Source organism: Conger conger, chromosome 11 (genome assembly GCF_963514075.1).
Source record: "Conger conger chromosome 11, fConCon1.1, whole genome shotgun sequence".
NCBI lineage: Eukaryota > Metazoa > Chordata > Actinopteri > Anguilliformes > Congridae > Conger > Conger conger.
In genome coordinates this window covers 32,915,383-32,930,039 of record NC_083770.1, presented here as the reverse complement: position 1 = coordinate 32,930,039, position 14,657 = coordinate 32,915,383, and the positions used below count along the sequence as shown (strand labels likewise).

The window sequence follows — 14,657 nt, the reverse complement described above, 5'->3', positions numbered from 1 at the left end:
ATGCCTCTCATGACAAATGCCGATTCAGTTGAATAATTAATTAATGTAAAATTACATAATTTGACAGTTTTAAAAAAAACCTAACAATTTGAATCCTAGATTCTAACTGAAATAACTGCCAAGCGATGCGGTAATCTACAAGTCATAAAATCTACAATTATTATATAGATATTATTACTTGCATAAAGGTGATATTATTTTGCATCAAATTATGTACACAGTCTATGAAGTGAAATGTCCTAGTGTGCTTCTAAGGCTGTTATTTATGGTTTAATGATATAATAATACAGAATATTTGGGATAACATGTGGGCCTGGGTTCTTGGGTTCTGCAGGGCTGCGACCCGGCCCGTTCTGATCTTGTTACCGGTTCTGGGTCTCACCTGGCTGTGCGGAGTTCTGGTGCACCTGTCCACAGTCTTGGCCTACCTGTTCATCGCACTCAATGCTTTCCAGGTGAGTACTCCTCCTTAACCCCCTGCCTCCAGCCCCATTCACTTCACACAAAGCATCTTAACACACACGGTCCTCACAAAATACACACACGGTCCTCACAAAATGCAGTGTCCTCGCTTTTAATGTCCTCTCAATTCCCTGCATTGGTAGGAGATGGAGGCAGATAGACAGAAGGTGATAGAGAGAGATAGAGAGAGTGGGATGAGAAGGAGATGGGGGGATGGATACATTGAGAGTCAAGAAGAAGAATGAGAAAAGGAGAGAGACTGATGAGAGAGAGAGAGAGAGAGAGAGAGAAAGAGAGTGATGTGTGAGGGAGGGGGAGGGAGAGAGTAGAAGCGATTGAGAGGGGGGTTGCTGGACCTGCTCCGTGTGTGTGAGTGTCTGTGTTGCAGGGACTTGGGTGGGTGAGGGTGTGTTTTGATAAGTGGAAGTGCAGTGCGGGGGATGGAGCAGCCGTGTGCTTTGAAGGACAGGTCATGGCTAGGCTCCAGGGCTGCCAGTCCACCAGCCAGATTTACCTCCACCTCCTTATCGGGCTGCCGATAAAACCGGCCACGATACAGCGTAAATCAGCTGCGTCCTAAGTGGACTTCCTCCAGATCTGGCTCTCTCTCTCTCCAGGAGTCTACAACTCCGGGGCTTTTAATGAATAAGATTCACCTGGCCCTAGACTGACCCTTTGCATGGTGCTTGTTAATTTAGATTTACTGTGAATGTCCTGGAGAAAGAAAGAAAGAAGAGATTAATGCATAAATTTGTCTGAGGGAGGATACCTCACCCGTATAATCAGTGAGTGGAAGGAAGCCTTAGTAAAGGCTGGTCTTAGAAGTTGAGCACCAGTCCACACCCCCGTGGTCATTACAGTTGACCCATTTCAGAGCTCAGAAGCAACAACCAAAGGTTCCCAAACCAGCCAGGGACCTCAGTACACTTATTTAATGGAGAAAAATCAGTTCAATACTAAAAGATAACTGCAACGATGTCATGAAATGCTATCTACCATTTTGTGGAGAAACATCACAGGTGCAGTGACAGCCTAAGTGCACTAGAGGGCAGTGGTTAACATTTAAAAATCTGGATGGCAACTACAGTATGCAAATCAGCAGCACTCCCACCTCTATGTAACAATGGGCCCGCTTAAACCAGATACCTTTTCAAGAAACCAAAAAGGACAATTTAATTTACCACATTTTTTGGCACACGAACATAACAGTTTGTTTTCCTTATTATTTTATCAAACAGATTAGAGTACTGAATGTTGATATTTCAGTAAATGGCTCAAATGTTCTAAAGTAAATGGTAAATATTATCTTTTCCTGTAGTGCTGTGGGCAGGCATTACTTGCTCACCATTATCTCAAAATCAACCTAAGCATATTTACTACATTTATGGATGCTCCTCCATGAAAAATTTATAAATGATCCTTCATTGGCCAGTGTTTGGCCACATGCTTGGTATTGGCTAGGCTTTCTTTCTTTTAATCTAAAATGCTAAAGAAATCTCCCCAAATGCAAGATATGAATATCCAACCTTCTTATTTATAATTGTGGAGGGAAAATAAAAGTTTGGCAATGTTTTTTGGCCCATATAACCTTTCTCTGAACTAGGAACGGCCCTTGAAGTTCAGAGATCCCCCTTTATACAATCAAAGGAAAAAACTGCCTTTTTATTGTCAACTGTAATGTGTAATACCTGCCACCGTCTTGTTTTTTCTCCCCTCTTCTGCAGGGCCTCTATATCTTTCTAGTGTATGCTGTTTACAACAGTGAGGTACGTTGCCAATGTATCGTCTAGGTTGAACATGTTAATAGGCTTGTGCTCCTTCATACCATTTCATCTGTGTCTTTTTGGGACTTCAGGCCTGAAAGTGGAGTCATCATGTGCTCTAGGCCACCTGAACCTGTCGGGTGAAACTGTGTCTTCTAGTCCCTCTGCCTGCACTTGCTCACAGGCCATACAGAAAACGCAGTAGAAAACACTTTGAGAGAGGGAGCCTTCCTTTGAGACACAGAGCCTTTGTTGAGCCTGAGCAGAGCAGTACCATTTTTTTGTTTACCTGTGAAGAAAACACAGAAAACTAAAATTTCCCTCTGGATGAATAAAGTATCTATCTATCTATCTATCTAAAACAGGCCGACATTCAGCAACATTTAATTGTCAGTGAAGTTGGAGAACTTTCAGTACAGTACAGAACAACAACATGCATTTCTGTGATGTAGCTCAATACCTTCTGTCCACAGTATACAATATGAAATACCTCAGCCAATGTGGATTCTGTTTGTTTGTCTGGAAAGGTGAGGAATGCCATAAGGAGGATCAAAGAAAAGAGGAAGGCATTGTCCTTTACGGTAAGTCTGCTCTTGGCCTAAAGAAAGCAACACTTCAACTGTGTGTCTGTGTATGTGTGAAGGAATGCCAGTGAGGTAACTTTTTTCAGAATAGACTAGCACCAAATTCTTCTGCCATGTACCCACCTCTACCGCCATTTTCTTATCCTCCCTAGATTCTGAAGGAGATACAGCACAGTTTCTCCAATAAAACATTCCTTGTGTTGCACCAAAAACTTTTATATAATCCTGGGCCTTGAATCAGTGACACACACCTTAGTCATGCTTTGGTATTTATTGTGGAACTTTCAGGACTGGGTTCAGGGACACAGTTTAAGCTTAGTCCTGGATGAAATTGAGCTTTGTATGGAGAATCTCCATTCCAAATTGAATTTAGTCACGGACTAGGAAGAATTATATCAAACCTATACAATTTCAATGCAAATGGAAAAATAGGGCAGTGCCCTATAAGGAAATGTTTAGATTTTCGTTTATTTATAATTTGTTCATTTTGTCTATACATTCTGCTTCAGACTGTAATGTGTCTGAATGCACAGTGCATTTTGTGTACCAGATATGTGACTGTGTAAACGTAGCCAGAGAGAGCAAAATGGAAAAAGAGTCAATATTTACAACTATGATTACTATTGTACTCTTTCCTGAACACAGACGGGATTGGTGCGTTGGAGTGGATCTGGTCCGTGAGACTCAGGTGGTCTCATTCCTCTCCTTGTCTTTTCAGAACTGCTCCCAGCCAATCAGCTTCCTTCCATCGCAGAAAACGGCTGCTGCCTCCTGGACCCACAGTGCCCGGGCGACATCCAGCCCAGAGACCAGCGATACCTCCGCTCCAGGCAGCACCTCCTGCAGCTCCCTGGTCATTAAGAACGGTGGGTCGCACAGGGCAGGGTGGCGGCCATTTTCTGACCTCACGTTTTCAACCTCTGCACCAGTACTGATGCACGGAGCGATCTCAATATTATCAATTCTGTCTTTCAGAGAGTTTCAGGAAAGAGAGCTTTGTGAGCTTCTCCTTGAAACCGGCTGCAGAAAATCAGGTATGCTTAATAGAGTGATATCATGAATTTTTGCTTTGAAAAAATTGAACTTGGTAAACTGCAAAAATGACACTGGGGGGACCTAGAGATTGGGGGTAGAACCCATGTCATTTATTATGTATCACATACTTGTATAGCTGAAGTCTTGGTACACTTGAGCCAAGCCTGGTTTTTCACAGATTTATGAACACGTAATCCTCTAAATGCGTACTTTCTGAATGTCACTGTGACAATGTCAGCATCACTCCTGTGCCTTCAGTATAATCCAATATAATCAGTACACATCGTTCCTAATACTGCTATGGTATATGAACATACCGTATTGCGGGGAGAGAGTGATGAGAATGATGATGATGAATGAATTATGATGACCATAGTGGTGATGATGGAGGTATTGATGAATAAATTCATCATCATCATTCCGCACAGACATTAGGAAGCATTTTTAAGTTTAGGCCAAAATAAAATATTACAGATGGCAGTGTCCTAAAAATCATCAACATCAAGTCCTATTATTATCCACAGCAATGAACCAAAATCATTTTGTTAGCTAGAAAATGTAGGCAGATGTGAAGGCTGATTGTCCTTGTGGGATACCATAGGCTTACTTAATCTTACATTCTGAAGCATTATGCATTAATGCTTACATCAAATAATGAACTAAAAGTACAGACACCAAAACATACTAATTTATTCATGTAGATCTATTAGATATCAGCTTAATATACTGCTTAATAAACTGGACTTGGTATGGACTGATCCATCTCTATTTCAATATTTTATAACCCCTCAATGCCCCAACACCAGCCATTGTGAAACTGGCAGGTCATGAAAAATGTTCATAAGTATGTGAAATGCCCTTAATCGCATACAAAGCTGTCTGAGCCAATTGAAAAGGTAGAATAAAAGAGGAAATTAACTATCCCTTTAACGACCGCAGTGCTGTTGGGTCCAGATGGAGTTCAGGCAGCTGGAGAACAGGACTGTTTACCGTTCTGCCCACCTTGTGCCAGCACTTTGGCACGGAGAGCACAATCAGATAGAAGGTAGAAATCAAAACAAATCAGGGGGAAAATGTTTCCCATCTGCTATGAAAAACCTCAACCGGCCAAGTGGCGGATGTACGTCTAATCCAAATGATATTGGTGGGATGGAGCAAGAGCATTATCATGTTCCACCTTAATCCTGGAGATGTATCAAGTGTTGTGCCCTCACCTAGATCTCTCTCTCTTTCTCTCTCTACATTATTTCTTTCACTTTTATCTTTCTGTTACAGTATGCGTCTGCTTCTTTCTTGCATTTTAATTCATAAAAAGATTTAATAGATTTAACCTTCCTGTTACGTCAGCAACATTTTCCGTACACAAAAGTGAAAATAAAATATAAATGTTGCCAGATGAAAGAAGGCACTTGGTTAAATGAGTCATTAAGTGTTCATGGGCTTCCTGTTGTCATCACTGAAGACATCATGTTTGTTTCTCTTCCAAAAAAATGCAGAAAAATAGTCAACAGCCTGCTGGAGAGCACATCAGTGTGCATTTATTTGCACAGTAGGGAGCTGAAATGTTTGATCACCTGTTCCTCATATGAACTGTGTCTTTCAAATGAACACATTCCAGTTAAATAATAATACATTAAATTTATATAGCGATTTTCAAGAACCCAAATATGCTTACAATGCGTACATAAAAACATAAATGCCAGTAGATACATAAATACACATAGATACATAAAAAGACTGGTGAAGGATGATGTGAGAAGGCTCGGTCACAAAAACTACAGTGGAAGGAGGGATGTTGAGCAGGCTGGTCGAAAAAGATCTGAGGCGGGCGGGTGTGTAGGGGCGGAGGAGGTTGGACAGGTAGGGGGGAGCGAGGCTGTGGTGGGCTTTGTAGGTGAGTAGAAGGATTTTGAAATGGATGTGTTGTTTTATGGGTAGCCAAAAAGTTATCCTTCTTTATGTTTTTATTTCCCATATGTAGACTCTTAGCCAACATTTAGCCATGTTGAATTTCATTTGCCAGGTTTCTGCCCACTTCCGGATTCTGTTTAAATCCTCCTGATTTATTTTGATAGATTCCAATCTGATTGCTAAGCCTCCCAATATAGTATCATCTGCAAATTTAACTAGTGTACTTTCACTGTCCCTGTCAAGGTCATTTATATAAATGAGGAAGAACAGTGGTCCCAGCACCGATCCTGGTGGTACTCTGCTTTCCACAATACCGGGCTCAAATAAGCTCCCTCCAACTACTGCATTTTGGGTCAGTTTTACAAACAATGATTAAGCTTAGTCCTAGACCAGTGTTTCTCAACTCCTGACCTCAGGACTCACTTGCCAGAAGGTTTTTGTTGTAACCAGGAACTAACACACCTGATTGAACTAATCAAGAACATTTTGTGAGCTTCTGGTTGCACCAAAAACCTTCTGGCAGGTGAGTCCTGAGGTCAGGAGTTGAGAAACACTCACCTTGACACTCACCACATGAGAACCTCAATTGAGTTTCGTATGGAATAGTCATTCAAAATTCAATTTAGTCTAAGACTAGGCTTAATCTGTCTCTGTTAAACCAACCATTTGTGTTCTGTCCCTTAGCTAGTTCCAAACTCACTCTGAAATGTCTCCTGGAATTCCTGCCATCCCCATTTTGCTAAGTCTCTCATGTGGTACATTATAAAATGCTTTTTGGAAATCTAAATATATAATATCATAAGCTAGGGTTGCCACCCGTCCTGGATTCTCCGGGACTGTCGCAGATTTTTGTTGTCTGTCCTGGAAAAAAGAATGAAACGAAATGTCCCGGAATCTAAGTATGTTCGAGTGCTGCATACATTAGTATTGATTAATTTAATATAGACGGGGGGGCACTCGTAGAATTTATGGGGGCAACATTTTATTCAGGGCACAATGGGTTTTGGCTCTGTACTCCAGCTCATTGGAACAAACCAACTAAGGGTGCGGTACATAATCTTGGAGTCTAAAATATCATGATATCATGGGAGCACAGGGATTTAAATTACTATAGCATATATCACCATTTACATAATTTACCTTGTGCAAACTACTCTGCAGAATGGCAGATGTCTTTGCAGAATAACATGCCGTTAACTCTAAATTCAAAAGAGGGTCATCATTACACAATGAGATGAAGAAGATCCAGCCAACTTGGTAATGATGTGCCCTATTATGGGATGTCTAGTCATACTTGATCCAATTTATGGAGACGATGGGATTTTGATGTGTAGTGGAAAAACAAACCTTCTGATTCAGTGTTAACTGTCAGCTTTTTTTTTTTTTGAGACTCAGTGAAAAGACCTGCTGGCATGAGTAGATGTAATGTGTATGACCTTAATGATACTAAAATGTTCATTTGTCCCCATGAATAGACAGACCATTAAGTACCCAGTAGTTGATTTGGTATGCTAGGTGCTTCACATGAATGGATGAACAGATAATTGTCTTAGCAGTCAATGGTGTCTTGAGAGGCATCCTTCCTCTTGGAAGGACAGGCAAAATCAAAAAACTTTCAGTTTATAAAAGGGTTCAATTTCAGAAGGAAGTAAATTACTTGGTAGAATAATTTTCACAAAGCACAAGCAAATTAACTAAGATAAAGACAAAAGAATAAACTATACAAAGTTTCTAAAGCTGGTTTTTTTGTTGGTTGTGGTTGCCTCAGATGTAAACGTGGAGCAGTTATGACACATTTACTTTTATATTCTTGGTTGTTTTGCAACAGAAATGGTTCCTTACTGCATTCTATTGTCTCTGCAACTTTCTGTAAACGTAGCTCCTACACAGCTGAAAATCTTTTGTTGGAATGGCAAAACTTTGTATAATGAAAACAAAAGGAAACAAATGGTATTTGAGGGAAAACATTCAAATAAATGATAGTTCTACATTTATTTATTTTTTTCTTTGACTTCCTTTAATGACTACTATGTTTGATTAGTCAATGCGACCATTGTGTAAGAAGAGCACCTCGTTTTAGTTTGATCGAGCCGTAATTGCAGCTAATGACCTTGTGGAGGATCTGCTCTAATACAGATCCCTGTTATATGATTATCCTCAAGCACAGCTTTTTAAGGGGGAGGATTTAATCCAGTACGCCTAGATGTTGATCAAAATACAAAACATCGCCGTTCCTCCCTGTTCTTCCCTAACCAAAGCCATCCTGCTCAATATGCTGCTCTTGTCAATGTTTTTGACAAGAGCACACCGCAATAGGATTTCTGGAAGTTTCTACTGGAAGTGACCTGTTTGATATAGGTGGCTTTTTATACTGCAATGTACAATTTTTTGTACATATTTGGTTTATTCATGCTAAGAATGCACTTTCAATCAGTGCACCAACATCCTTTCATATTTTATTTCAAAGTATGTCAAGTTAAGTTATTCTGTTTGATTCACCCTGTACTGACTGAAAAATGCATACAGTGTAACATGCATGGTTTCAGTAGAAGCCTGAGAAATGTCTTTGCCATTGTTGTCATTTTTTCTGTTTAACAAGTTGACTTTCAGAATAGAAAACTAACAAAATAGCGTTTGCCTAGCAAAAATGAACAAAGAAATCTGGCATTTGAAATATTTTCATATTGTAGCAATTTCCTGCATACTTTCTCTGAATAAAATTTTCACTCAATGACAAAGACCTTTTCCCAGAGCAAAATAGACATAATCTCTGTCTGGACAGTCACATACACAGCTAGATTTAAAGTTTTTTGTTAGCTGTACTGATGTCTCACAATAATGCACAGTCTCATGGTTGTGTATATCATCGAAGAACACACATTTAGAATACAAATTATTAAAATCACACTGCAGGTGAATTTATGTTTCTGACTTTCCATCTTATAGGGCCCTATTCTATCAAGCAAAATGCAATTGTTAGACATTAGCGGTGACTCAAGGCCCTGGCGAATTAAAACATGTCCAGCTCAATTTAAATAATTTCTTAACACCAGGCTTTAGTGCTACTATGGACAGTTGTTAAATGGTTGGATAGTTGGCTGGTTAGATAGTAATAAATTAGCTGTGGATGTGAAGGGGTTTGAGTTCAGTATTCCAAATCAGATTTTCCCATTCTCCAATTCTCCAATAAAGAGCCTCTGCAAACTCATGATATCAAAACAAATGTGAGGTAGTTTTAATTTTCATATTGGAGCAATGTGGGGTTAAGGGCCTTGCTCCAGGACCCAACAGCTGTGCAGATCTTATCGTAGCTACACCAGGGCTTGAACCACCTTCCGGGTCCCCGTCATTTACCTTAACGCTAGACAGTGGTTTGAATAGAACATGGGCCTTAATAAGAGAATATGTGAAAAACAGCCATTTTAGTTTAGTCACTCTACCATATGTACAAGTAATGGATTTTAATGAGAATTATTCCACAGACTATGTCCCATGCCTGCCAATATTTATTTATGTATAATGTAAAGGACAGAGGTTTTTTAATGCTGTGATGCTGGGTCATGTGATATGTATTATTATGAACAAATATCTTACACAAAATCTTACACAGGTGTAGACCTGGCTCTTAGATTCCTTGTGTCTCTCTTATAACTCATTATAATTATTGAAGGGTTGTCACTGTGACAGCAGTTTGTAATGTTTGTAATGATATACAGTAATTACTCCAACCTTGAATTTAATTTCTCTCTCTCTCGCCAGGTGGTTCAACTGACAGCCTTCAAGCCATCAGGTACTGGAACACAAGCTTTGGTCAAGTCTGAATTAAGTATCACAATATCTCTGGCCAATAATGCAACATTAAAACCAGTATTCAAATCCTGATGCCCCAAGGTATATTTAAGTGGGTATTAATAATGCTTCACCAAGGCAAAACTATGTAACTCAATTGAGGCTGAAGGAGTCATAATTCTAGTTATTTCCCATTACTGATGTCAAAAATCAGAATATACAGTATTAATATGGGGCATATTTTATACAGTTCACTCTCACATTTTTTGATAATGCTGAGAGGTTTTCCAGCCAGTTTCTGCTGGGACACCAGACCTGCACCATTTTCTTTGGGTTGTGTTGGCACACAAAGAAACAGCCAGGATAAACAACCAACACCTGTTGGTAGCACTTATTGGGGCTATCCACCATCCACTTAAACATATGACTATCGTGCTTTACTTTCACTTATGTCTTGAAAAGGGAGACAAAGTAAAAGTTCATAAGAATCGGTATAAATGCTAACAGTGTCTGGCTGTGATCTTGTGGAAAAGTACTGTTTGCTCTCGTCTCCATCAGGAACATCCTCAGCAGATAAATGCAGTCATCCAAAAACATTGTGCAGGTGTTCAGGGCAGAGTTTCCACCTCTGCCATGCCACCTTTCCTATGTCACAAGTCCAGGCATTAATGCAATGGGCCATGATGCTCAGAAGATTAGTTCCATATAAATCAAGCTTTTAACCTATGGAGAAACCACTGATTTGACCATTTTAACTGGAAATTGGTACATTTTAAGACATTCTCTAATTAACACATTTTTTATTTGTTGTGCCAAAATCTACCAAAAGCTTGGTGGCAATACTGGACAGTAAGAGTATATTAACTAACATTAACAAACCCCTTAGCATTCATTAAATAATGAATTATTAGCATATTAAAGTACTATAGTACTATATTAAAGCACAATACTTGTTCAAGTCAACCAAGCTTTCAAAAATGCATTAACAAAAACTTTTTTATATGATCTTTGTTCATAATAAGTAAAACGATTCCATGAACTAACAGGATGCAATGCATGATTAGCAAATTATTTAGCAGCACATTAAGAATACATTAATAATAGATAATCATGTTAATTAGGCTATCTACAACAGATGTAGAAGTAACTAACATGGTTCCTTTAACATGAATTCCTAAATTCAAATGCAATCATTAAAAAATACAGTAACAAAACATTAGCAATATTGGCTACTTCATGTTCATGTTAATAAAGCCACAAAAATGTACCAGCAGAAGATACATTCAGTGAGGACTTTAATAGGTATTTATAAGACTTTTTTTTAGACTAATTGGTCAACTGCTGCTGTAGCCTGTCCACTTAGAGGTTTGATGTGGTGTGTGTTCAGAGATGCTCTTCTGCACACCACTGTTGTAATGCATGGTTATTTGCACTACTGTCACCTTCTTGTCAGCTTCGATCAGTCTGGCAGTTGTCTTCTGACCTCTCTCATTAACAACGCATTATTGCCCGCAGAACTGCTACTCAGTGGATGTTTTTTTTATTTTTTGCACCATTCTACAACCTCTAGAAACTGTTGTGTGTGAAAATCCCAGGAGATCAGCAGTTTCTGAGATATTCAAACCACCACGTCTGGCACCAACAATGATTCCACAGTCAAAGTCACTAAGATCACATATTTTCTCCATTCTGACATTTGGTCTGAACAACAGCTGAACACCTTACCTTGTCTGCATGCTTTTATGCATTTAGTTGCTGCCACATGATTGGCCGATTTAATATTTTCATTAACAAGCTGATGGATAGGTCTTCCTAATAAATTGCTCACTGAGTGTATGTTGACTAAAATTATAGTAACGTGTTAACAGCTTGGAAAACTAGGATATCAGGAAGGAAGTGGTCCTTTTTCACCAGTTTCATGTCCTGGAAATACAGGACAAACATTGAATATTATTTTGTGCTTTATTTGTTTGGATTCTTCTTACAGTGAAAACATCAACCAGAACATTGGGACTGAAATAAACCTTTACGCATTGAGAGTGTGGTGCCCTTCAGTAACTTTTTAATTTAACAATTAATTTAAGACCCATTATTCCCTAATGAACCTGATTGAAATTTTGTTGATAATGAGAAAGCCATGAAGACCCCAAGTGCAGATAGATTTCATTTCCTGCCAATAACTATGAGCAAAGCAAATCAACACAGATTGCAGGCAATCTGTTTGTTGACGCAAAAGGTACACTACTGTATGTCTAGGAGACTATTGAAAGTATGAATTCTATAGGCTGAATGGTTGGAAGGACATTGTTGTCATTTTATATTGTGGTTCTGGGTACGGGGGGGGGGGGGGGGTTCTCCTCAATGCATATTCGATTTATAACGTCCCTAAGGGATGAGACTCGGGTGTTTAAAGTTTTTCAACATGGTTAGTGTCCGTGTGATCAACATTTTGGCAGACTCCCTTTATGTCAAACGACCAATTAATGGCTTTAAAGTGGCTCTTGAGGCACTGTGCTGCGGCAGCACTGTCGCGCTGCGAACGCGTTGAAAAGCGTAATTTCCTCCGTCAGGAGGAGAAGCACATTCAGTCCGGCGCACATCAGCCACTCGAACACCTGCTCCCCCTGTGGGACTGACGAGGCTTTCTCCCTCCAGTTCAGAGAAACACAAACGCTCCGCAATGAAAGGGAGCTTTTCTCATTAAGTGCTCCGAGGCTGGCTCTCTCTGCTGGATTCAGCGTTGGACGTCAGCTGTGTTTTATTATTTATTTACTTTTATGAAATGTTGGCCCCTGTTTTATTTTGTGTCTGTGAGAGACTCAGCTGTGGTATTTAAGCAGCTCTCTCTATTGCGTTCTCTCTCTGTCTCTTTGTGTGGGTGTGGGTGTGGGTGTGTGTGTGTATGTGCGAATGAGGACAGAGAGAGAGGTGGGGGATTTCAGCTTATTTTATTTTTGCACAAGCCTGTATGTGTGTGTGTGCGTGTGCGTGTGTGCAGGGGGTGTATAATTTACTTATTGTTTATAAATATCTATTTCTGTTTCTCTACAGGTTGCTAACTCCATCCACTGAACAGACAAAGACATGTGCTCTGTGAAGTGCAGAGTGACAGACACATGCAGTATATGTTCCCTACCACACACAAAGAAACAACATACAGCTATAGAATGGTGATTGGTTATATGTGGGTACACACAGGAAGTATTAAGGAGATTAAGAAGAGGATGCCCCCCATAACCCCCCCCACTCCCCACCCCAACCCTCTATCCTCCTGTGTTCCAGTTTTCAGTTCCCAGGGTCAAGACTCACCTGTTGTTTGGGAAATGGACGTTCCACTGAGCCAACGATTTTAAACACTGGCTTCAATCTCCAAACATCACGGCAATTCCTGTTTAATGAAAAAAGTCATGGGAAAAAAGAACTGCGCCTTCTACTGTTATTTGTATGCTCATTTTGGTATTTGTTGTAAGAGTCATGTACTGTACAGTAGTATTGTTGCAATTAAACCAATCAATCTTCTCGTATCTGTTTGCAAATCATGTCTTTTTAGCATATGACCAGACAATATGATTGTCAGCATGTGTATTTGTCAGTCAGATATAAAATATAAATCTCTGTCCCTTGGGATTGAGATTCCTCCCTTGAACTTTAATGTTGCCCACAACTATTCTGCTCAGCTGCTACACTCATTGGACAAGGCCTACAAGCTCTCTGACCAATCAGGGCTACTCTGGGATGTAATGTTTTTTTCAGCCTGTTCCCCAGCAACCTATACTGCATTTACCAACAAGTCTTGCTAAAACACACTGCTCAGTTCCATACAGACACAGAATTTTAGGTCAGTTCAACTGCGTGTCTGTTAATGTTGCCATGAGCATGTTCCTTCCTCTGCTGAAGGAAGGCACATGCTCATTTGTTTGTTTACCTTACGTTACACTGTATTTAACCTTCAATATACACTACACTGTATATATGCACACATGCATACAATGTTGGGGAGTTGGTTTACTATGTGTAGTTATATGTGTAGTTAAACTATTAGTTTACATACATTTTGCAGCAGTTCCCTGATAGTTAAACATTCAAATGTGTGTACTGTTGGCCCGAAAATATAGATTTTTCCAAAACCCTTTGACCAAATGTCACCTCCTCTTTCTCTTTTCCCTGTAATCATGATTGGTGAGAAGCACTGCATTCCACTACAGTTGCCAATGCCAGTTGCCACACATCGCTGGTTCTGCCCACTGAGTGGTATAAAGGTCATCATTCACACATGCATCATGTCTGGGGAACATGCAATGATCATGTTTTGAGTAATTGTAGTTTTGCAAGTTACATTTGTCTTTAGGGTAGCTTTGTCAGGGTAGTTCAACTACTTTTAGTGTGAAGTATTTGTAAGTTTGTATAACTATTTCAGAATAGTTTCACCAACACTGTACACACATATATGCACACGCACACACACAATGTATAATTTTATGCTTAGTACATTGCGCTAGAATTTTATTGGGGGTTTGGTTTTGTGGTCATACACTGGCCCCCATTTCCCTGTGGTCCTGTGCGGTAAACTCTTTGGTGGTTCTGCTATCTGGAGATCTTTGTACACGTCCAGTTGGCTTGTAAATAATGTGCTTCCTCTTTTTTAAACACAGAATTTTATAAAACATGTTTTTGTTTTACTGGCTACTTTATTGTGCTACTTTGTGTACAATCCGCATGGGAAAGATGGCCCTTAGATAAATGTGTACATATAGTACCTGACCATTCTTTGCGACCAGGGTCTTCATTTCTTTATTTTTGATTCATTGATGATTGAGTTGGGTGGAGCTTATCCTCCTATTCACCATCATGTAACAGGCAACAACAGTCATGTGACTTTGACTACCCGTGTTCAGTGACAATAACTGGTGCATTATGTCATCACACGAGTAAAATACATCAGAGGACACACGTACTGTAGCACAGTTGTCAGTGTTTCCAGAATTTCTTCCCAGTGTTGGAAAAAGAGTTATATTTTTATTTAAATAAAATGAAAATGATTGACACATGTATATATTTACTAAATTGCATTTATTGATTTCAAACTATTACAATAAAATACAGTTGAAACACA

At 39.5% G+C, this 14,657-nt stretch overlaps 1 protein-coding gene across 3 annotated transcripts in view; it reads left to right on the top strand.

The window, feature by feature from the left end:
* adgrd2 (adhesion G protein-coupled receptor D2) overlaps positions 1–14,657 on the top strand; it is a 35,924-nt gene extending 21,267 nt beyond the window's left edge. For all 3 annotated transcript variants that reach the window (XM_061259513.1, XM_061259511.1, XM_061259510.1), the window contains exons 20-26: positions 335–455; positions 2,187–2,228; positions 2,753–2,806; positions 3,528–3,675; positions 3,785–3,843; positions 9,515–9,545; positions 12,596–14,657. In XM_061259513.1, coding sequence (XP_061115497.1) covers positions 335–455; positions 2,187–2,228; positions 2,753–2,806; positions 3,528–3,675; positions 3,785–3,843; positions 9,515–9,545; positions 12,596–12,603 — 463 coding nt within the window. In that variant the 3' untranslated portion in view covers positions 12,604–14,657. The remainder of the gene's footprint in view (positions 1–334; positions 456–2,186; positions 2,229–2,752; positions 2,807–3,527; positions 3,676–3,784; positions 3,844–9,514; positions 9,546–12,595) is intronic.